This window comes from Zonotrichia leucophrys, chromosome 20 (assembly GCF_028769735.1).
Source record: "Zonotrichia leucophrys gambelii isolate GWCS_2022_RI chromosome 20, RI_Zleu_2.0, whole genome shotgun sequence".
NCBI classification, from domain to species: domain Eukaryota; kingdom Metazoa; phylum Chordata; class Aves; order Passeriformes; family Passerellidae; genus Zonotrichia; species Zonotrichia leucophrys.
Genome location: NC_088189.1, coordinates 4,108,560 through 4,133,761, shown reverse-complemented (window position 1 = coordinate 4,133,761; position 25,202 = coordinate 4,108,560). Strand labels below are relative to the sequence as shown.

The 25,202-nt window shown below is 43.8% G+C and overlaps 1 protein-coding gene across 1 annotated transcript in view; it reads right to left on the bottom strand.

Moving 5' to 3' along the window:
* The window catches only part of CDH4 (cadherin 4), a 412,119-nt gene extending 390,810 nt beyond the window's left edge, over positions 1-21,309 (bottom strand). Inside the window, exons 1-2 of the mRNA XM_064729703.1 lie at positions 21,133-21,309; positions 19,033-19,144 (exon numbers count right to left, since the gene is read on the bottom strand). Of these exons, the coding sequence (XP_064585773.1) occupies positions 19,033-19,144; positions 21,133-21,198 (178 nt within the window). The 5' untranslated portion in view covers positions 21,199-21,309. The remainder of the gene's footprint in view (positions 1-19,032; positions 19,145-21,132) is intronic.
* Positions 21,310-25,202: the final 3,893 nt, after the last annotated feature.

Below are 25,202 nucleotides of genomic sequence, written 5' to 3'. Positions count from 1 at the left end.
GTTCTACCACGCTTTGATTTCACTTGAGGGCTTTTTGTTATTTAAATACTGAATAAAGATGACAGGCAAATAGTCTAATTAGCACAAATATCTTGTTTCCTGAAACTTCGGGCAATTTTTAAACATCTCTTGCTCAGTGTTATTATGAAGTTCTCCAATCCCAACCCTGTGCTAGTGTGGGTCTTTTGTCTGACACAAAGACACTTTTCCTTTCCATCTCTGGAAGGAAACACGGCATTCCCACCTGCAGCATCCCTGCCCTCCCACGTGGCAGGGCAGGGGCAGTGGGACCCTGATGCCCCCACATTCCAGAGGGTCAGTGCATTCTGCTGGGCTAAGGCACATCTGCTGGGAGTCACTCAATCCCCCTTTGCAAAGCTCAAGGGTCAAAGCAGATTCCATTTCACTTGGTGGCTCCATCCAAGGGCAAGTCCCCCACCTGTTGGGAAATCCATCAGGGCTCTTACTAAACCTCATGTGTTTTGGTTCTCTGTCAAAATCATAATATTCTCTTCTCCTGCAAAGATACAACAATCACCAGCACAGAGCACAAACAACCTCTGTGGATCAGTAGGACTTTATGACAAGAAGATTATTATATTTGGCTAAGAATATGCCAAAATGAATCATGAAAAATTTTATTAATGCATAAAAGCCATCACTGCTGGACTGCCCTCAGCCTGAAGCGTGAGGTGACAGAGTCCTCGCAGCAACAAGAGCCTGTGGTAATTGAAGTCTGAAAATATTCCACACAACAGCTGAAATACCAATTTATATTTAAAGAATATATTGAATTACCACAGATCACACACTAAGGGGGACTAGAACTTATGTATTTTGTTGCTGAACTTTTAGCTCAGCATTTTACAAAAGGCCATCTAGTTTTAACCCAGATAAGTTGGAAAGATTATTCAACTAATGTCTTCCCTGGAAGTCTGCAGCTCTGGTGCTAATAAGGGAATTTAATTAGATGGACAAGTCTTGACAGCAATCCGTTTCCAATACATTTAGTATTGGAATAGGTCTGGGAGTTCCAAGATTTGTGGAAGAAATTCACTACTCATGTTAATGTGGAAAAATATCTGAAAGGTTTGACTAACCAAGATGTAGGCTCTTGTTTTTCTGACTTTATTTGCGACACACATCACATTACCAACAGATGAAGCCCCTCCTCCAAATGCACCACTATAAAGTTCGAGCAGAACTGATTTTTCTCTCTCTGTGTTGGTAAATCTCATTAATTCCCTGGAAATCAGCTGAGGACAACAGCCCATCCAGCATTGCTTCCACATGGGACACCCAGAGTTCCACCTCCCTCCAGCAGCACCCAAAGCCCCAGGGCAGAGCAGAGCAGTTGAGCACAAGGGCTCGGTACAACCCCAAAACAGGATCCCATTTAAGTTATTTACAACAAAAAAATCCATGCACACAGACAAAAGGCACAGAATTAAAAAATGCACAAAGACAGTACTTCCCAAAATTGCAGAGGGAACCAGCCTGCCAGCAGGCTGATGAAGCACCTGAGATAAAGTAGCACAATCAATAACAAAGCTGCACCTTTAAAACCAGCGAGTGCAACGCGATCAATTCATATCGCGGCGAATAAAAGTAGCGCAATAAAAATCTGCAACTACAAGGAGCTAATTTAATGATACTTTATCAAGTGCTCACATTTCCAACCACTGCTGTTCACGGCAGAATGAAGCCTGTGTAAAAATATGTCATGAGTCAATATGGCATTCTGCTGAAGAGAAAAGACCCACATCATTAAAATCTTAAATAAGCTTTCATTAAGTAAAATACATGAAATTAGCTCTTTCAAAAGAATTTAATTAGTCAACACATGCAGGTTGCACTCACAATCTGCCATTGTGGTCTTTTAAGCCGTTCCTTTTCTTAAAGCTTTGCCAGAAGAAGGGTATTTTGTAATTGTTATTATTTTTATAATATGGTGGGAAGGCACAGTTTCTGTATGAAAAGGACAAAGTATCCCTTGCAAACAGCAAGACACATTTTCATTGCTGCTCTGCATAGAGCACTGCCTTGTTAAGGCAATTTCAATCATTTTACGCATCTTCATTAAGTCACAGATACGGTTCAGCTTTTCACAGAGAAAAACCTCAGCAGCTGCAGAAAAAAGGAGGGACAACAGATTCTTAAACAGAAAAGAGAAATTACCAGTTATCTAGCTTGAAATGAAGCCTCTGGGAAGCCCCATCTGCAGTCTCAGTCATTACAAATCACAACAATTACGTGAGCTCTCAGCCCATATATAAAATTTCAATACCTACGAAGAGCTGCAATACTGCAACGTCCACAACACAGAAACATTGCCAGCTCATTTTGCCAGGCTCTAGGCTACTTGTAACACCCAGAGAAGATGAATCAATAAAATGTTATCAGTAAAACAGTTTGATTCCTGCACAGTTAAGCGCACGGCCACTTCTATATTTCAATCCCCTCAGGTCAATATAATTTTACACAGTTACCCAATTCTCAGCAGTGAAATGATCCTGGTAGATGGTTCAGATATTCTAAAGCACTTATTTCTACATGGGGGGGGAAAGAAAAAAAGGACCAAAAAAAGAGAATCTTTTGTTTCCTATCTGGTTCAAAGTTGAGTTTTCAGACCAGTTTTAAAATGCAACTCTTTACGCCAGCTCCAGCAAATTAAGTCCCTCTGAACAGTTCCCTCAGCCAAATCCTGGGTGTCCTGTTCCCCCAGTGCTTAAACAGGTGTTTGGGAACAAAAACAAGTCAAATCTGGAATTGGCCTTTCAGTTGAACCAAATCTGAGACATTTTGAAAGAAGATGTAATTTCTGCCTACTCAAGAAAATGAGCCCATTTAAGCAAATTGAACTATTCACCAATAAATTCTGCTAGGTTAGTCACCACAAGGGCTGAAGAAACTCTAAATGCTGCTGACAAAGACTAACTGCACAGTTAATACAACATTTTGCCTCAAATCCAGATAATTCTTCATGCATACTCTGAACTTCCAGCTTCCCACCTGGGTCTGCAATGAAATAATGCCTCAGGTTAATCTTATACCTCCAGAGAGCTGCAGTTTTGCATAAATAAGAGCAACAAGTGTGCTTCCAAACCCAAGGAAAAACATAATCACGTCTAATAAACTCCAGTGCTCTAGAGACAGGGAATTCTCACAAGCAATCTCTTTTTAGATACAAATCCACCTTCCTTGGCATAACTTGACAACATCCTAATGAAACAGAATAAACCTGTTATTGGACCAGCCACGGACATTGTGAAGTCAAGGGCAACTGATTCCAGCTGGACAGGACCTTAGTCCCAAAAAGCAAAAAGCCCCCTGAATTTTATTTCTTCACTACCAATTTCATCTCATTTGTCTGCTTCATTAACTCCTGCACGATAGACAACACCAGTGCACTCAAAGGCAGAAAGTACTTTTTGGGATTTTTTATTGTAATAAAAGACTGTTTATTCCCATATTCAGTTCTCAGAAAAAGAAATGAACATTTTAATAACAAGAAGATCCATAAAGCACCATCTTCTCTCCTGTCTCAGCTCTTTTAAAAAGCTTACTTAATCTTTAATACTTAAAGGATGGTGGAAATATCTGAGGAACAAAGTTCCCTGGTTTATATGGTGCAATTCCCTTGCCACATATGTCTTATTGGGAAATTACATGGATTTCCCAAATACTGGCACTAAATTTTTACTAGTTTAAAAATTAGCATGAAAGGCCAAATTGCTAAGAAATAAAGCACACAAATTTATGGAAAGACAAAGCTGCACTAACCCATTAATTTTTATATTTTGTTATATCACCAAAACTGTTCTCATTACTTTCTTCTGAACAAGTTTCATAATTGCAAAATTCTCCGGCAGTAAAACTTAAGTGATCTCCGTACTCTGCTTTCCTCCTAAATAATGAGCCAACCACCACAGACACACACAGGGGGAAGAAGCCTGTCTATTTTACTAGAAGACTGAGCTCATGAAAATCCAACTGCATCAATCCTTCTTTTATTATTCTTTCAAACTCCCCAAATCAAATAACTTTCTTGAGCTTGGCTAGAGCCTTCTGAATAGAAATTCCACTGGGGAAAGAGGTTTTAGATTAACAGCACAATACATTCAGAAATCAATAGATAAACCCTCTGTGCAGCAGCTCTTCCAAAGTCCATGAGACTGAACTAGGGCTCAGAAAATAGAAAAAACCACTCAGAAACAAATTTCCTGATCTGCCCACTTTTGTTTTTGCACTGAAACCAGAAACATGAACTTCACCTCTTTATCAAACCCAGAGAATTGTTGCCTGATGTTCTGAATCAAAAATACTTTTTATTTGCAAAAATATATTCATCTTTGTATTAAAACCAGAGGGTTTGTTTGGTGCTGCTTTTCTTTTAATTTTTAGACTACAGAGATAAAGCTGAAAGGCAATAATGCATCTCCAAGATAACCAGATGTGGGGTGCCCATCATGATACAATGTAAGCCCCTTAAAGGTGTAAAACAATGTGACTGGAAGTCAGGTGAGGGAGAAGTGAAGCTTCCAAACTCATGGTGAAAATTCCTTAAGCCTGGTCTCATCTTCAGTCCAACACCTGGCTTGGGCAGGATCAGCTTTTATTCTTCTCTATGCTGGAAGCAGGATGATTTTACTTGATCTGTTTGACCTTTTCTTTCCTCATAATCAGTTGTTTTCTCCCTTTGCCAGGGTCCCTTTTGCAATCAGGAGGATTGGAGGGGAAAGGGTAAATCAGAGCAAGAGCAGGACTTGGCCAAAGACAACTGGACCAATTTCACTGCGAGCTGCAGTCCTGGAGCCCAACTGCAGAGCACAGCAAAGCTGGCTCTGCTCTGGAAATGCACAAAGCCAGCAGCTGCCTGAGAACAGAAAACAGAAAACCTGCTCCTGCCTCTGCCCATGTGCCTGTTAGAGCAGCCACAGGCACCCCAGCTCTGAGGGGTGTGAGCAGGGCACCCCAGCTCTGAGGGGCGTGAGCAGGGCACTCCAGCTCTGAGGGGCGTGAGCAGGGCACCCCAGCTCTGAGGGGTGTGAGCAGGGCACCCCAGCTCTGAGGGATGTGAGCAGGGCACCCCAGCTCTGAGGAGTGTGAGCAGGGCACCCCAGCTCTGAGGGGCGTGAGCAGGGCACCCCAGCTCTGAGGGACGTGAGCAGGGCACCCCAGCTCTGAGGGGCGTGAGCAGGGCACCCCAGCTCTGAGGGGCGTGAGCAGGGCACCCCAGCTCTGAGGGGCGTGAGCAGGGCACAGCTCACCACAAAGAGCATCTCCCCACTGCTCCCCCTTGGTTCAGCTCCAAACCTGCTCACATTAGATGAGAAATGTACCTAGACACAAAGGGAAGTGGATTTCCCCAAATTTTGGTAAGCTGGAACAGCTCTGATGGCACAAGCTCCTTGCCTCGCTGGCGCTCCTGTTGTGTTATACTCATTAAACCCCGCATTTGTTATTTATTATCCTGCATTTCTGTAAGGCAAATCTAAAGAAACGTTGCCATGACAAACACAGTGGAGTTTCCATACTAATCTGACCCCCATGATGTCCCTTCCCTCCATTAACAGAGCCCCACTTTAGTGTATCTCAACAAGACAATCAAAATATTTCCAGTCCTGCTGCCGTGAGCCTCACAAAGGGGCTGAGCGCCAAATCCAAAACTCCTTTGCAGCAAAGCAGAAGAGCTTCACACACAGCCAGACCTCTCAGATGCCATGGGCTAGGATACCATGTTATAAGGCTGTAAAACTATGGCCTGTGGCTCCAGTCCAGCCTGCAGAGTAATTTAATCTAACTCACAAAGAAATGAGGAAAATGGCCTCTGCTGTGCTGAATCAGCAGTGCTGGAAGCCGTGCCACCCTCGATCAGCTCGTAAGAGAGTGCTTTGTCCACCGTGCCAACTCTGTGTAGAGCAGCTATTGGGCAGAAGAAAGGACCAGCAGGAATATTATGTGCCAGATTTTCAGTAGATGTAAGTCAGAATACTCCCAATGACTTAAGGAGCTGCACCGATTTACATCATTTCAGGATTATCAGGATTTACATCCACTGGAAGTTTCACTTCTCTTTTTTTTTGTCCTTTAATTAAAAGAATGGTATGGACTTGGCAGCAGTACCCCCTTCAAGAGACTAAGATTTGGGAAGGATCCTGAAAAAGTTTTAGGCTCAGGGAATGGCTATAAGCCATTTTTATTTTAAAAAGATACAGTGGCCAAATTGAAATTCACAGGATGTATATAAATCCTGATCTATTCATGAGCAATATACATAAGCATATATTTTCACTCGTTATACTGGAGCTCCCTAAATATAACAATGGCAAAAGAACAGCAATAAATGAAAACTTTGTTCATTCAATCTGGTTATATATCACAAAAAACTATCAGCACAGATGTTATCCCTATTTATGAGTCGCAACCAGCGCCAAAACAAATGCCATGTATTACTTAATTTTTTTTCTCCTAACTGCAAGTGCCAAAAAAATGACTGCCACTGGGATTAGGAAAAAACACACAAGTGGAAAAAAACCAGGAGGTACTGCTCCTGAGGACGCAAGCCAACTAGGCAAAGTTTGGTTTGCTCTGATTTCCAAATAAACCCTGAACAAGCACTACATTTCTTGTGACCTCAGAGCAGTTTCTGTGCTCATCTGCTCACCTCTCAAAGCCAGATCCATCATAAACTTTAGAAAACCGGCCTGAAACCATCCTCAGAAACGTGCACACATCTCATTTGTTACCTACAGGTGACCGTGGTGGGAGAGAACAGAAGGAAAGTGGGAATCTGGTGCCTGAGATCCCGAGATAGGAACAAATTTGATGCTTTAAAACCAAAAGTGAGCAGGACCTGTAGGTGTGGCAATGGGCAGAACTGCACACAGCTGCTCTGGAAGCTTTTCTGTGGCACAGTGACCCACTCCCAGCCCAGCTGAGCCTCAGAAAGACTTAAAAATAGGCTCAGAAATAAACAGGCCACTGTTACCAGTGCAGTTCAGCTGATATTACACAAGAACTTAAAAATAAACTGCTCCAAAAGCCATCTCAGGAAACAAAAACTCAAGGCAAAAGGCCTCTGTATTGAAGGAATGCAGCCTCATTCCATCACATCTTTTTCACTACTCACCTCAGAACAGGTCAGTTTTAAATCTCCTTCCTCCAATGAGGCCAATTTAAATGTGTTCTTCAAAGGCTTCTGCAATTTTAGGAGTATTAAATTTTATACCTCCTAAGCTATTTATTAGCTGAGGAAGAACTTAATTGACATTCACTAGATATTAACTTTTTTTGAGTTACAGATTTTGATATATAACCTTGAGTTTTTTTCTTTATTTTTTGCTGTTGGATTTGTTGGTTTGTTTGGTTTCTTTTGTTTTTCGTTTTCCAGGACAGCTCTCCTAAGAACCGGTTTCTCAGTGTGTGGATTCCCTACAAATTTCTCCATCCAAGAACTGCAATAAAAGATTGCTCATAAGGGACCCAATGGAGATTAAAGGTCAAAAAAACCACTCAGACTGTGAATAAACTGTTGTAGAAATACTGTCTTTGTTTTAAGTCTCCATAATTTCTACCACTTCCAGACCCAACATGAACCCTGGCCCAGCAGTTCTTGGAGTCACCAGGGCTCCAAGCACCCACAACTCTTCATCCCACCAATCCTTAATTTTCTTTTTTTTTTTCCCCAAACAGCTCCACTCCACAGATGTCAAACTCTCCCTCTTACAGGTGCATTGCCAAAGGACACAACTGCTGCATTTACAGAGCTTTGCTTCATCACCACAGCTCTCAAGCAATGAAATTTGCTCTATTACTGCACAGATAAAAAATTGGCTGTGCCACCACTGCTTGATTCTGCTGCTCTTTAGCGGGATACACCCAAAGCTGTCTCAATTCACAGCAGAAAGGGAAAATAAAACCTTGTTTTATTGAAAACACAGGAAGATTCATTCTGGTGAAACGCTTCATGTGCACCGATCTCTGCCAAAACAGCACCATAAATTCAGCACTCAGGAATGCCCACAGTGCCATGTCCTGGGCATTCAGTGAACAAGGTGGGGTTAAACCTCTGCTAACACCAACCCAGACTCTGCCAACTGCCCCTGCCCACACAGAGTTGCTGAGCCTGGAAATGCCCTCCAAGACCATCCACCATTCCCTGTCCCCAATGTCACATCCTCATGGCTTTAACTCCCCCTGGAATGGTGACTCCATCACTGCCCTGGGCAGCTGGGCCAGTCTTGAACAACCTCTTTGGTGAGGAAATTTTTATCCTGCCCAACCTAAATCTCCTCCCTTTCTTCTTGTCAGGAGGCCTCAAAACCACGCAGTATAACCAGAGTAGTTTGCTTGCTAGCACCCAGCCTTTTAACTTTGAATTTCTCTTATATCTGAGACTCCAGGCAAACAAAAAAAAAAGAAGAAAAATCTTTCAGTAAACTTTGCACAGAGATAATCAATCTCCTATTCAGTTATTTGAACAGGCATCTAGAGTTTAGCGTTCCAGAGATCACTGAACTTCTCCTGATGAGGGTCTCTTCTGGCAGTTTGAAAAGAGGATGGGGAAATCTTTGGGTGCAATCCAAACATTTTTTTTATAGCTGCAATCCTTGAATATTTCATCACTTCAAATCTTGCCCTGACCTATAGTTTCTCCTTCATCCTATCAACCATACATATATTTTTCTTCATCCTCAACTTGTCCCTTCTGTCCACAGGCAAAGGAAAAATCCAAACATGAAAAATCCTCTTTTTTTTTAAATCGTGCCATTTATCCACATTGCTTTGGTCTCTACAGAGGACCAAAAGGAATCACTGAATCAATGAAAAAGTGTTCAGAAGCCCATAAAAAGAGGTAAATAAATGGAAGTTTATTTTCCAAAATAATTCAGGCACAAAATAAAAATATTTAAGCTTTATGGAGATGCGCAGAACAGTTGTCTTTCATGTGTAATTGTGTAAACCTGTTTTCAAGGGAGCAAAGCAACCAGCCAGCAACATCAGGCTCCTAAAAGTCAAGCAGTAGGGCACACAGAGTCTGAAACAATGACTTTTTCTGCCTGTCCAGAAAAGGATTTTCACTGGGAGCAAAACACTGGAAATTCCCTAGCCCAGCTCTTTTTCCCCTCTAGACTGAGATGCTCCAGAAGATTTCAGAAGATAGAGTCTTTTCCTCCAGCACAGGGAGCAGCATCTGCCTTTCTTCAGCTACCAAAACACACAGACGTGATGGGCAAAATTAAAGAGGGACATTAAACAGTGAAATATTTCAGTGTGGGCTAGGGCCTCCTAAAAAGCTCTGTGAATAACAGAGATCTACGAAAGCAGGCAGTGCAACACCCAGCGGGTCTGTGCAGGGTGAACACCGCGCTTTCCTCACCTTTCAGGATGGGCTGGGAAATGGGAGCACAGCAAAGTGGAAATGCCCAGCCATCAGTGGAAACAGATCACACCAGAGTGAATATTCCACATCCAGGTACAACCAACCCTGCTTTGGCTTTCATTGAATCCTGCTCTTCCAGCTCACCTTGGGATTAGTAACAGCTCTGTCAATGAAAATGGCTTTCAAGGAGCAGACCTCCAGCATCCTGAGGAAAGCCAAGGTGAACATTTTTGTCCTGTAGCCTGGACATTCCAACAGCAACAGCATTTTACTGAAATTCCTTTAACCTAGCCAAAATGGTGAAAATTCAACAGTCCCAATTCTTGTAATTCTCATAAAAGTCAGGAAAAGTACTGACAACTGAGGACATCTGGAATTGTGTTTCCACAGATCCCAAGAGACAACATCAAGACATTAAAGGCTCTGTTCACCAAGCCACCATTCCAATTTTAGTTACTGAAACAACTACCCAGAGCATGTTTTAATGGTGCATGGTCAGAGCAGAAGGCTCTATCACATGGGCTCTGCCACAGCCTGTTTTGAACTGGGTTTGTTCAATCCTTTATTAACAGAACAGATAAAGGAATGCAGCATATGCTGGTTACATCTGCAAACCATCCACAAGCAGGATGCAACTGCAACTCTGTTGGATGTCAAGATCAGAATTCAAAACAATCCAAACCAGTTAGATAAGGCTGATGATAAAACAAAAACAAGATGTAATTCAAGAGAAGAGGAGCAAGGTAACACGATTCAGCAGGATTAATCAACTACACATATAGAAAATGACTGGGTAGGTAGCAGTTCATCAAAAAACGATGTGGGAGGTTATACTGGATCACAAGCTGAACATGAGTCAACAGTATCATACTGCTAAGAAAAAAAGCAATCATCACATTAGATAAATCAAGTGGAGTGTTGCCTGCAAAACAGGCAGAGTAATATTCCCTGTCTGCTCAGCACTGTGAGACTTGGCTAGCAGCGCCACATCAACCTGGAGTGTCGTGTTAGTAACAAAGAAAAGGGATCAGAGGAGAAAGCCAAGCATGACACACAAAAGGCAACAAATGAGAGGTTCAGCCTACAGAACCTGAAAAAAACTAAATTCAATTGTGTTGGGGGGAGACAAAAAAAAAAAAATCAGCAACTGTCCTGTGTGTCCATAATAAATGCAAACAGGGTTAAATTGCATCAAGAGAGGTCCACTTAGAGGAAGGAAAGGGAAGCAAAGTAATAGATTGGCTTTGGTCCCCAGCCATGATCTTCAAGCCCACATCAGGGACACAAAGCTGCTATAAGGGAGCTGTGCCCTGGGGAAGGAGAATGCACCAGGAACCCTCCTGAGCTCCTCCATCCAGTTCTGAGCCCAGGGAACCCCAACACACAGGTCCAGGTGACACCACAAACAGCTCTTGGTGGCATTTATACAGAGGTATCTCCTCACCCCCACTGACTACACCAGGAACAAACAGGTTATTACACTTCCTACTTTAAACTAGTCCTGACTTGCACTTTATCACCTGTAATAACTTATTTATTTTCCACCATCTTACCAAGTTCACATGTTTTTCTTTCATATACCAATAATTCCAATATGCTTTTCTTGCTACATGGTGAAGTAACAGACATTTGTTTCACTGACCTGCCTTTTATGATTCTCTAGACATGAACTGACAGAGGGAGTTGATACATAGCTCTGTATAGAACAATTCTTGTAATCTTGACTATTTATCTTTGGATAATTGCTACATTCATAATTATTTTAAAGACAATTCCTTTTAATAAGGATTGGAATTACTATGAGACAAACTCATTGTAACAAAATTTGTGACTAACCTCTGAACTGCTAGGAAATTGTGATTTATAATAGGCATAGTAATAGCCTTTAATGACTGCAGTGCTTCTGGGTATCAATGAAAACAGACTGGCTCATTTCAAAGCAGAAAGGGCATCTATTTTACTTTTTCCTTCTCCATGGGTGGCCCATAATATCTTCAGGGTCCTTGGAGGAGCTTCCAACATCCCCACTGTGGGTTGCACACAGTGGCTGCCATCACCAGGCTGGTGTTAATGGGCTGCAGCTGATGAGCAGCACAACCAGCACAGCCCTGAGTTACTGCCACTGGCTCCCTGCTACAGAACAGTGGCACCAGAGTACTGAGGGCATGGCAAAAAGAAAAAAAATAAAATTATAAATTTGTATTGGAAGGGATTAGGAAAGGGGAACGCGGATGCTGCAGCCTGGGGTCACGAGGCATGGGGCTGCTGAGTGCTCCCAGTGACAGTGCAGCCCATATGCCAGAGCATTTGCCACTTCACGCTCCTTCTGTGCAACTGCAATCCAAAATTAATAAATAAATTAGGGATAATGAACATAAACAAGAGAAATCGCAAGCCTGTGGCAAAAAGAGATCTTGTTCAGCCCAAGCGTTTTTCATGTCGCAGAAAACTCACTTAGGAAACAAACATCCTCCTGAAAGGAGCGAAGTAGCTGCTCATAAGACAAATATTTTGGGTTAAACAGTAGCTCCACGTGTTCTCTTTCATTCTACTAAAAACAAAGAAGAAACTGAGTGCTTTTTCAATGTAAGTGTTACATTTCCTTATGCCATGAGACAAACTATGCTTAGGTTAAGTCTGGACATTAATGGAAGCAAACAGCTGAATGCTGGTCCCTGGTGTTTTAATTATTCCCTCTTTAGAGGTTGTGCTTCCAAGAAATTAAAGAAACACAATTTCCCAGTAAAGACCACGTTTTGCAGGCTGCTGCAATGCTTTTATTTAAAGCTGTGTGATTTGTGTTTGAAGAAAAGCCCAGTTCATCCCTCTATCTGTTCACCTGCAGAGTCTCCCAGGGTCAGAGCCCAGTGGAGGCTGCAGAGCTGCTCAGCACAGGGACAGCCAAAGCAGGCTCCAGGACCAGATCCAGGTGGGTTCCAGGTATCTCCAAGAACAGAGACCTCATGGCATCTCTGAGGAACCTCCTCCAGTGTCTGACAACCCTCAGGCTCAAAGTTTCTTCCCACATTTAAGTGCAACGTCCTGCATTTCAGTGTTAGCAGCATTTTGTCCTGCCCTTCCTCTGTGCACCTCATCTCAGCACATTCCCACAAGGAGTTTATATACAATTATCAAGTCTTCTCCAGGCTAAACTCTCATTTTATAAATACTAATAAATAAATACTAAAATAAAATATCTAAAATATATCATGGCATCCTGAGCAGTAAGAAAACCCTGCCATGGCAGGACCAACACTTCTGGGTTTTACCTGGAAAAACAGCCCTGGGGGTCATGTAGGCACCAAAAGGAAAATGCAATGTGAAGCCAAATCCTCTCCAGAATCTTTGGCTAGGGCACAAAAGGTTTACATACGCAAAAAGGGATACAGATCAATTCCATTGAGCCTGCAGAGGTTCCTCCTGCAGGGCTCCACACCAGCATCCTGGGGAAATCTGCCTGGAATCACAGCCACAGCTCATCCCAACCCCCTGCCAAAGCTGGCAAGGACTGGTCTTTGCTTTTCAAACACCACTGCCTGGTCTTAGTTACTACTTCCATTTGCTTGAAAATAAAAAATTCCACTTGATACAGCAATGGCCTTAATTCTGAATATTCCAGTAACCTCAAATCAAACAAACTCCCATCTTTCCCTATGTTACTCAAATTCATTCTATGAGAAACATTAAGCAGCAGATTTCCAATGAAATCCTATCCTCTGTAGTTTTAATCTCTTCTTGCCCTTCAAATAAGACTTTTAAGTATAATCTATATTGCTAAAATATTCTATGAGCTGTGCACATGGCCCGTGCTGCTGTGGAACCAAGTACTTCCCCAGCCTGAGTTTGCAATGAAATAAATTCCATCTAAAAAAAACATGAGACTCATTTCCAGGGTAGAAATCAAGGCAGAAGGAGGCCTGCACATAAATATCAATGAAATTAGGCAATGAGAACTGGCATTAGGTCAATGAAAATTAGGCAAGAAAATATTTCACTGCTAGAATAAATAAGTTTCAATTGCCACATGCAAAACCGTAATTTCCAGAATGCTTTCAGCATCTGCTCTGTGAGATCAGAGCTCATGAGCTCTGTCAGTGACAGTCAATTCCTGTACAAAGAACTGACTTTAAAATAAACATTTTCCAACCTTAAAGGTCCTAAAATGATCAGCTTAGCGTTCAAAACAACAGGTATTTCACAATAAATAACTAATTGATACTGTTCCAGACACAGCTTATTTCCTAAAAGCCTAAGCATAAATAAAGAAATGAATAAATTATTCAACAGAAATTGTTGTTTCATCTTCTTCCTTAATACCTATCTAGAATGCCTAATTTGAAGCAGCACAATTCTCTAACAGACAAATCCCTGAAAAAACAGAGAAGCTTCAAGTCTGTTGTTGGAGAAGCAGATTTATTCAGATAAAAATCAGTTAACTCCCCAGAACGCAGAGAAATGTAATTTTGCTTGGGTTTGAGGAATTTGGTTCAAAGCTCTGAACTAGAAAGCAATATATACAGTTATTAAACAGTGTAAGGGGATTAACTCTACAGAGTGTTATTGACTACTCCAGTCTCATTAACTGCAATTTTATTTAGATAAAAATGTCATCTTAAACATCATTTTTGTGTCAGAAGTTAGATCTGAAGAACAACATTAAAAATACATGGGCATCAGCAGTTCCCTGCTCTGCACAGCTCTTTCTGGGGTCTCCCCTGGAACTCAGGATGGAAATGATGGTTTTGATTTGCAACGAGCCCATCACGAGAAACTGCTCTTAGAAGAAGTTGTCCTGCAGAATGTGAGAAGTGCTTTCTGAGAGGCAGCTCCACTGGAGCTTGTGCTCGCTGAACACAGAGAGCTGGTGCCTGCCTGCCCCCCTTTGCTCCAAGAAAGGAGTGAAGAGAGGTGAGGGTGAGTTCTGAGCTCCAGCGGCCGCTCTGCTGCTTTCAGATGTTATTAGGGAACTGTGAAGCTAATTACGTGTACAATAACTGCAGCAACCGCTTTTCATGCAGAATCACAGACCAGAAAATAATGAAAACACGAATGGAAAAGCCTCTCTGCTTTTTTCAGCTCTGAGCAGCTTGGAGAAGGCACTGGCTATTCCAGCTGCAGCAGAGCTGCTGCAAGCACCGAGCAACCCTAAGAGGTGCTCAACAAAATCATCAAACACCAGAACAAATCCAGCATTGCTCAGGCTCTTCCCTTCCCAAAAGCACCCTTAGGGCACACCAGAGGGCACCTGGACATGACTGTGGGCAGGGCAGCCTCAGGCATCCACACACCCTTCACAGCCTGTGGGAACCAAGCTCCGGCCAAAACTGACAGCAGATGGGTACTGGGTATTTTCTGGACTCTAAACCCAGGAAAAGTGGGAAGCCTGCACCATCTACAGTATTCTCCACTATCCCAGGGAGATTGTGGATGCTGGGTTTTTTTGGTCTATGCAGTCAATATTCTCTAAACAGCATTCACAGCCTTCCTAAGTTTTAATATTGGATGTGGTAAGGGCTAAAAAGGATGGAGGTTTTGAAATCTCAGTGGAGAGAACAAAAAGCTTTAGACCATGAAGAATATCCTATCTCTTAAAAACTTACAAGAGATTATCTCTACAGTGAATTCTTAAAAAATAAAGTGGTATTCCAATAAAGCTTTTATGTATTTTTTTTTAACCAAAAATCATGCTAGTAAAAAAATCCTAGAATAGAAGCAATTACATTTTTATGCATTTGTATGAGCTTGGCTAACTTTGGTTTCATACACTTGCTGAAGCAGAACATGCTGGCAGAGTTTATTCATCTCCTGATATGAAAATAAAGCGTGTTGCCACACACTTGTCCCCTGCCCACACCAGAGAAGTTCCCCTGCTCCATCAGCACAGGCAGTGCTCGGGCTGGGCACAGAAACACAAATCACGAAGGAATGCACAGAAAACACAACAAAGTGGCTCTACCTCTCATCTGCTCGTGTTGTCTGCTCTGAGTTGTTTCGCTCAGGTGTGTTTGAGAGGTGCTGGAGCCCTGGTGGGGCCACACTGGAGAAATAATGCATTCAGCACCCTGATGCCACCCCACCCACTCTCAGTCACCACAGCCTCATGGCGTGCCAATTAAACCTCAACTCCTAATTCTGAAAAACATCCTTTCTTAATAATCATAATCTTAAAAAACACTACAAAAAAATCCAAAAGGGCACAAAGCCAATAGCAAGAGTATCATACTGCTCACCACTTTCAGCATCCTTCTCTCCCTCCTTCCCCAAGAGGCCGCTGGTCCTCATCGCTCCCAAACACTGAGTTCACATCAGGAATCATCCCCTGGGACACTGCTGAACTGCTTCCGTGCAGCCCCACATGGCCCCGCTCCCCACCCCTCAGGACCAATGTTCTCACCACGTTAAGTTAGCATAAATAATTAACAAAGAGGAAAAGATCCCCGTGCCACAATCGTCCTCTGCCATACTGCAGACATGGACAGCTTTCCCTTAGGCTAAAAAAGAAAATACTTAACGAAGCTATCTTAAACATTACCATGCATCAATGATCAAGACTAAGTTTATTATCCTGCAAACAAAAACAAAGACAAAAAAGTATAACAGATTACACCCCAGTAGCTTTCATTAAGAGATGCAGTGATGGCATTTCTGAGGAAGGCACTGGCTCCACAAATCACCTCAGCCACCACCCCATCATCAGGCCACAGTGTTGGCAGTGATGTGCAGCCGGTGGTATTTGTGGCACTACTGGGGAAAACTATTTTAAGTCTAATTAACATGAAATTTTTAGAATGCAGATGCTTTTCATTTATACATAAAACAAAATGCCGTGACATTTCTCCCATCCATTTATCATAAACAAGTTAATTACTGTGTAACAAATAGCTCCTGCTAGAATCTGTATGTTTTGAGCATGTTAGAGAGCTGACTCAGGCAAATAAGATGAACCACAAAGTAGTAGCTAATAGCTTACGGCATACTTATAATAAAACAATGACTCTGTAAAAGCTCTTGTTGTCAAATTAAGGCTAAGCTATTTCCATTGGAATAAACCAATTATAAGCAGTGATTATCTGTTTAACTTGATTCAAACCTAGAATACTATAAACACTTTCATTTTGATGCATTCATAACAGTGCATACATTTGAGAGCTGGATCTTGCTAAGCTTAAAAGGGAAATGCTCGGTTTATTTATTGCCACAGAGAACCATGAACATCCAAATTTCTCCATGGTGTGGAGGAATTTCACCACCATGCTGAGAGCTGCATGCTCCTTGATTTCTGATGGACAAACCTTCAGGGATAAACTGTCCCAGGACTGCCCACCTCTCCTTCCTAAGGACAAGGTGAGCATTATCCATAAAAACCTCATGTTCACTCTGTGAAATCCCCCAAGAGCCACCCAAGCTACAGACACGCTTCTTCCAGCCCCCAGATTCCAGGAAAGCACTGACAGGTGAATTTCTGCCTACTTACTTTCTTTTTTTTTTTTTTTTCTTTAATTCAGGCAAACAGTCCCATTTGGCCTGCAGATGAATTACTGAATGCTGATGAATAAGATGGTGGTAGCTGCTGGCAGCAGAGCTTTGCGTGGTAAGATGGTGTGAAATAGTACATATGTCAATCTATCAAACATGATAATGTAAGCAATCTGAACCCATTTTTGGTCTGAACTATTGTACAATACTTCACCCAGATGGAAGAAAGAGATAAACATTTTATGCTTCAGACACATCAAGTGCTAGGAAGTAAAATTAAACCTAAACTGGAAAACTACCAATTTTACATGCTAGAGTATATATAAAGAACAACACAAGCATGAAGAATTTTCTTGCCCATTATTGTATAAATTAATTAGATATATTTGCTTTCCATGATAAACAACAGCATGTATTTGACTATAGATTAAAAGGTGCAAAGATGATAGTTTACTTATTAGCAAACACAGCACTTCCACTTTTTTTCTTCCTTCTTTTGTTGAGAAAATGCTTTTAAATCATGGAACCTGTGACAACGCCATCAGGCCATGAATCTTACAAGTGGGGCATGGATACATAATGTCCCCAGGGTGAGTGCAGCCCTAAATCAGAGGCAGGGTTGCCATGACTAATGTAAAACTACAACTGGTCCCTAAAGGATAAAATCAAATAGAAATATATTTTCATTCAAATCAACTTGACAGCCTGTGTAAATATAATTTCATATTTAAAAATTATCAGTTAAGCCAGAAATGAAATGACAGCCACTGTGCTTGTTCTGAAAGTCACAGCCACCGAATGCCTCTGAGCAGACCCTTCTGCTCCATCCCTGTTGTTCACCTCCATAAACACAGCACCATTTATCAAGCACTAAACTGCAAAAAAAAAACCACTCTTCTGAGCAAATATATTTATGACACAGGCTTTCTACAGTACTCAGAGAACATTTTTTATCAAATAATTTGCAAAGCTAAAAGAGCATGAAATCTACCCAGTTTCCAGACTGACCTGTAAAGCCGCCTTCACATTTGGCAAAAATTGCTACAAAGTGTGTAAACTATTGGTATTTGGTCTCTTTAGGGTTGCATAATCTTGAGCTTGTCCATCCCAATTCCCTCACTGGTTACCCTTCAAACTAAAAATAAACTCCCCAAGGTCTACTAATTAATGCCAGGCCAATCAAGAGAATTCCTGAACAGCAACACTAAGACAACTGGGCACAGAAACAAAAGTGATTGCCAGCTCATGCAGAGCAAAAATGTCCAGTCCTGGATTCTGCTGAAGCCAGAGAGAACACTGACAACTCTCCCTCTCTTCTGAGAAAAATCAAAGTAACAGAGCAGGTGTTTGGTCTGGAGGAAGACAGAAATCCCAGCTTTCTGGCACAGAGACATGCATGCAAGCAAAATGTGCTCAGGAAAACACTGAAAAATACAGTTATAAAGCCTGGAGTAGAGCACCAAGTCCTGACGTGCTCCCCAACTTCCTGGGCTGCTGTGGGATTCTGATCTTCAAAAATTCTCTTGGAATAAAGTATTTTTCTGTGCCATGCAAATATAAAGTTTAATTATTTTTAACTTGAAAAGGAGACAGAGCAATACACAGGATAATCTACTGTTATTTGGATTATGAAGACATCTTAGAGTTTACAAGCACAAAAGTGGTTATAATCCTGCAATTACTATAAAGCTAATTGGTAGTTTCTTTTTGCCTGTGTTTTCATGTTGTCAGTGGGGCAGTAATGAAAATGAATGCCACATTTGTGAACAGAATGTCTGTAGGCTTGTTTACCACATTTCCAACAACAACGTCTGCTTTATCATCCATTTCAAAGCAGAGATAATTTAGGGATCTTTGAATTTCATACATAAAAATACTTGCTAAAATATCAGATGCAGAGTTCCTTCAGACAGGGTGGGAGTGGGAGACTCAAGAGTGAAGTGATGACCTCGCATGGTGTAACAAACAATCCACCTGAAGCAGACAGCAGCGGACTTGGAATGATTCATCTGTATTCAAAACTGTGCTCAGGTAAACCACTTAGTGTTTCATCCTCCTACAAACATAATTCTGCAGACAATTTCACCATCAAAACCAGCATCTTTAAGCCTCCTTTCACCTCCTGAAAATACAGTTATTGCAGAAGCTATTAAGCTTTTTATTCCACTTACCTTTGAGTAACTTCTGCCCTTCCACGATATTCTGGGAGATGAATGCTGTGTAGTCTTGTTCTGAGAAGCCAGGCTTGCATGTGGGTCTAACTGTAAGATCCCCATTGTGTGCCTGCAAAAACAAAACAAGGAAAATGCACACCATGACTTTTGTCATTTGGGAAAACGTTTTGCACCCAGTGATGAAGTGTTTAGGCATGAGCAAACCTGAACAGTAAGGCAGTGTGCAAGTAGAAGTTGCTTGTGTTAGAGTGCCTATCTGTTGGAGTGGATCCATACTGTAGCTGCAAAAAATAAAATGGGCCAGCAATAGTTGCCTGACTACAAGAGAGCATTGTCTGTAGGAAGGCTGGGATACTGGGCACTGTCAGAAGAGGGGAGGAAACAAAGAGCAGCAATTCATCAAGGCGCTGTGCTCGCACTGGAGACACGCAAAGGCCCGATGTTGCAACCTCCAACCCACCGAGGTCTGCTACTGAGAAACTGGGCAGACCCCAGCATGGAAGGGGGAGAAACCCAGGAGCCTGCGACCAGGTGAGGACACCCTTCCTTCCCCTTCACCCTTGCAGCAGCATCCCAGGCTCTGCCTGCTGCAGCCTCTGGGACACTCCAGGCTCTGCTCTTGCCCCGGCAGTGGGAAGGAATTGAGGGATTCCCAGTTAAAAACGTGACAATGCACAGAATCATGCACAACGTGCCAGCACCCAGGGGGGGACACAGCCAACAAAACACTCAGCTGCAACTTTGGACTGAGCAGAGGATCCAGACCCCGCCACAGGGACGGGGCAGCCCAGCCACACAGCCCGGGCTCCTTGGGACTCCCCGGCAGGGAAGGTCCCAGACCCCGGCTCCAGAGGAACTCGCTGACAGCACACAAGCCCGTGATTTATGCGTGCGGAGTGCCAGGTGATTTACGCACTAACAAGTGCTGGTGGCAGGGGATTTCTAACGCGCCGGGGCTGTCGGCAGAGCCAGCCAGAGCATCGCTTAGCGATGCTGCCGGCACCTCCGCCGCCTCCAGAGCCGGCAGCGCCGGCTGCAGCCGGGGGAGCGGGAGCGGCGCCTCCCCGCAAAGTGCAACTCCGGGCGGGCACCTGCCTCCCCGGGGAGCACCGCAACCCCCGCAGCCCCAGACTGCGCTGCGCCGGAGACACAGAAACCAACAGCAGAGAAGGAAGGGTCCTTTCGGATGAGCTTAGCAAGCAGAACGCAAGCCAATGTACTCGGCTTAAAATCACGCTCGGGAGACGGATGCCAGCTACTGCATGGGAAGCGCAAGGAAGCGGCGGCTCTGTTGGACTCTGACCGCGGCTGGCAAGATGTTGCCATTAGGAAACATTTCAAAGGGTATCACCGAGGATAGCGGGCTTCCAATCTGAAATCGCCCCGTTATTAGAGCGGCGCTCGCTAGACGAGAGCGCATCGAGGCTATTCCTGGGCACCCACCAGCCTCCACGAGGCTCGGGGCATCCTCACTGGTTCTACTTGGCACCGAGGGATTGAGGCAGAAAAATAAGCGGCTCTTGTTCCCGCAGCCAGCCCAGCCCGAAAGCCAGCAGCCGCCCGGCTCGCTCGGTAACACTGCAGCCACGCGTTCGGGCGCTTGTTGATGTTCTCCAGAAACCCTTCAATTTCAGGCGCCGTGGGAATAAAACCCTAAAAGCCCCAAACTTTCCGAGCATCACCACCGGGCCCGCTCGGTTGGGTTTATGGGCTTGTAAAAATAAAAGTTAGGGGCTGCAGCGGGCGCGGGCTCCGCGGGGCTCGGCAGGGAGCGCGGCCGCGGGGGCTCGGCGGGGCTCGGAGCGGCTCCGCGCCGGGACGCGCCGCTGCCCCCGAAGTTTCTCCGGCGAGGCGCAGCGCGGAGCGTACTCGTGCCGGCACCGCGGCGGCACCTGAGCGGCGGCTCAACAAAACAATTAAAAACTGCACAGCGGCGATTCGATTTTAAAAAAGGAGGTGGGGAACGGCAGCGCGGCAGAAGCAGCGACAGGAGCTCCGCGCACCCACCACCATCACCCTCACTCCCCGAGCCCGAAGTTGCCGCGGCGGGCGCGGAGGAGCCGCGGCGGGGATGGCTCCGCGCCCGTTTGCACTTACCGCCGCCGAGCCCCAGACGGGCAGGAGGAGCAGCAGCAGCAGCCGCCGCCTCGGGCCGGCGCTCATGTCCGCGGCGGGCGGATCGGAGCGGATGGGAGCGGTGCCGTGCAGCGAGGAGCGCAGCGGAGCCGGCCGGGTCCCGCGGCCGCTCCGGGCTGCAGGTGAAGCGCCCGCCGCGCGCCGCCGCCGCGCCCCGCCCCGCGCGCGCGGGCACGCGCCGCTTAAAGCGACAGGCGCCGCCCCGCCGCGGGGGGAGCGGGGATGAAGGTGATGATGATGATGGAGATGATGGAGGGGGAAAGGGGTTCGGCGGCGCTGCCGCTTCCTCTCTCAGTGCCCTGCCGAGCTCCGCGATCCGCGGGAGCCTCGTCTGTCCGGAGAAGAAACTTACGCGTCCAAATTGTCGCGAAAATCTGGTGCGTTCCTGGGAAGGAAGCCCAAACCAGCCGGCACATGCAGGAAGATCGTGAGTTCACATCACAGAGCACGCTGCTGATGATGCCAAGGCTGTGGTTTGATGCCCACCATTCCATGGGTTTGAAGATCTGTGCCCCTTCCAGCTCAGGTTCGGTGATTCCCTCATCATCATGTCCAACCACCGACCCAGCAGTGCCACTGTCACCCCCAAACCATCACCCAGCACCAGATCCAGACAGCTCTGAAACACCTCCAGAGATGGTGATTCCACCACCTCCTGGCAACCCATTCCAATGCCTGACCACCATAAAAGTGAAACTTTCCCCCATATATAATCTCAATCTCTCCTGTCTCAACCTAAGGTGATTTCCTCTAGCCCTCTTTACATGTGCCCACAAGGGAGCAAGCAGCATATCCAGGGGAAAATAACCACAGCCCTGGAAATGTGCTTAGTGGGCAAAAAACTAACATGGCCAGGTGAAAACTAAGTGCATCCCATGAGAAAAATGTGTGTTCACAGGAAAAGATCTATGTCCAGGGGTTCATGAGTGTGTCATGTGAGAAGAGCAGAGACCAGGCTGCGAGGGAAAGAAACATGGCATGAGGGAGTAGTAGCAAATCTACAAAAAATTACATACTGGGGAGGAAAAAACTGATATATCCAGAGATGAAAAACTCAGGACAGGGTAGAGAAATGGGTAGTGCCAGGATTGCCTCCTCAACCGTATCTGTGAACCAGCCTGAGCCTGGCCCTGCTTCTTTTAGAGGAAAATAGGCTTGTCAGGCCTAATCCACATCCACATCAGTAGCAGAGGAAACTAACTCCACTAAACTAGCAAATTTCTGGTGTAAAAATAAAGGCAGATCAACACAGGGTCAGAAAGGGAAACTTCACTCAGTTTCACAGAAAACTGAAAGCAGTGGTTTCAAGCAGAGTGTGGCTCCTGCTCTTCTACAGCCGGGCCCTGGCTCCCAAATCCCATCCTTTCCTTCAGCTCAAGGCCACAAATAGGAATTCCCAGGCACGAGTGTTTTGTGCTTATAAATCCAGCAGCAATTTGCATAAATAGATGCATATTATCTGATGTACGTGCAAAATCAGACATTGCAGCTGAAAAATCCGGCCATTAAACCATTCTGTGGGATTTGCACGTCTCCCAAGGAATGGGACACATAAATCCACTGGCTGCATCTTTGGCCATTGAGTAGATTTAATAGCATTGTGTTAACACCTAGAGACATTAGCAAAGAACTGAGGCCTCATTGTATTGAGCTCTGTGGACAAGAATAATGAAAAGATTGTTCCAACCCCACCAATTTACAGTCTTAGTGGATTATGGGGTTTATTTTGTTTTTAAACAAGTATTTCTGAGTTTGTTATATAACACTAAATAAATTCCATCATTGTATTGGATTTAATGTGGAGCCTTTTCTATGAACCACTTCCACAGAGGCAGAAATAGTTGAGTGACACTATCACAGCAAAAAAAAAAAAAAATCCTAATATATATTTTAAAAATCTGATTTTTTTTTCCTTTTATCTTTATCCTCAGTTTCAAAGTTTGGAGCAGATTGTTCCAGGTTTAAGGGCAGTATTTAAATAGAACTATAAGTACTCTGGAGAGTACTGAGGATATTTTGGATTTGGGGAACTACAATGTGGATGTTCTTTTTCAAATACCCATGGCCAGTTATTTTGACTTTTACTGGACTACAGCTGTTGCTGTGCAAGTGCTTGCTCTGCTTGATAACTTTGTTAATATGACAAGTTCTACAAGTATTATCAAAATAAGTCTGACACCACAACAGATTGTGAAGAAAAGGCAGAGCAGTAGTGAAAAAAAAAAAAAAAGAATTCTTCAACATGTTTACAGTTGATTTCTAATCTGATGGCAAATTGATTTTTTTCCCAAACTAGTTTGCCATCCTGCTTTTCTAAGCTGTGGTAACAAACTGTGTGCTCAAGGAATGAGGCTGCAAGTGGAGTTGAATTTCAGTTGTATTTTCAGGAACAGTGGCCGGTGTGAAACAGCAGGTGCCTCCCAAACTGAGGAGTTTCCAGAAGGAGCAGAGAGAATCCAGATCCATATTCAGACAATGAAAATCTCTGGTTCATGTCTGTGGTTGCTTTCATTCTACCAATTTCCTTCAACTCTTAACACTTCAATTAATTTTGGAAGGAATTTCAGTTTTTCTAACTGATTAGATATTATTTTAACTACCTCCTTGTTTAGCAGCACCTCACATGAAGTGCTTATAAAATTTCTTCCTTCAGATCTTTAAGGAAAATTAAAAATATGCCTTTTAGATTTTTGTACCTTCGGAATTTTTCCCAAACTTTCAGATGGCAGGGCCTGAACATATGTTATTTGGGAGGGTTTTCTTCACTTGGAGCCTGCTGGGAGACTGGTTAGGAATTGGTGTTGTGGCACAAAAAGGAAATAGGAAGCTCCACCATCTAACACAGGGATGCTGCAAGATGTGGGGTTGGTGGGATGAGGACACTTAAGAATGTGCACATGCACAGTAAATCAGCTTGCTAAACACCTCAAGAGCAAAACTGCTGATCCTGGGAGGCAACTTGCTGTACTCACAACACCCAAGAGAATAAAAGGCTCATGGATGAGCCATCTCCAGAGCTGACTGTGCCAGGATAACGAGGAGAGCAGAGCACACGAGGGATTTTCCCCTCCTTGATGCACACATGTAATTCCTGCTGACAGCAGTGGGACTTGCACAGCCACACCAAGGGGACAAGAGAACCCTGGGTGGTGGAGATGAGTATTGGATGTGAGCTGTGTGACCACGGAGAGGGAGCCAGGGAGAGGGAGGTGTGATCACTGAGGGACTGTACAACACACAATAAAATTGTCAAGCAGCCATCAAGTACGTGAAAGCATGGGAATAACAAATTAAATGGACAGGAGGTGAGAAAACAGAGTCTCAAGAGGCTTTTGCCTTCCTAGCTTAGGGCTGATATCTGAATTCCTTATCTGGGAAATATTCCCGCTGGCTTAACCCCTTTAATTCTCTGACAAGTAAATATTTCCCTGAACTCAAGTAAATAGCTGTGGCCCAGATGCCAAGGATAAAAAGTGGTTTCATTAAAAAGTGTGATAAACAAGAAGAAATTAAATTAATACAGTGTGCAGACCTTATTGTGAGTTTCTTCTGTATGATCTGGAGATTCTTGCTTTTCAAGTAGGAGACAGCTGGGTGACCAGTGGTTTGGAGTCATTATTACTAATTTGGGCTTGTGTCAGAAGTAGTAACAAAAGACACAACAGGAAATAATGATGATTCTAGTTTGATAGATAATGGCAAAGTATGTGTTTGTGACAGCAATTCAAAAATGAGATGGATGAGCAATGCCTTCAGATTTAATATGGATTTGGGATCTTTTAAGGATGCGTAGGGAAGATGGGATGAGATGAAACTGAACAGTGAAGTGAAATGTAAATCAGAGCTATGGAGAAATTAATGATCAGGAAAAGACTTAGACCAGATCTTGATGGAAACCAACAGAAGAAACAAAGGGTACTCCCAAGTAGGAAGACCACAACCACAGAAAGAAAATAACTAATGGTAAAATCCGGAGTTTGTACATTTATGTCATTTTTTAAAGTAACAGCAGCTGGAACTACATGAATAGC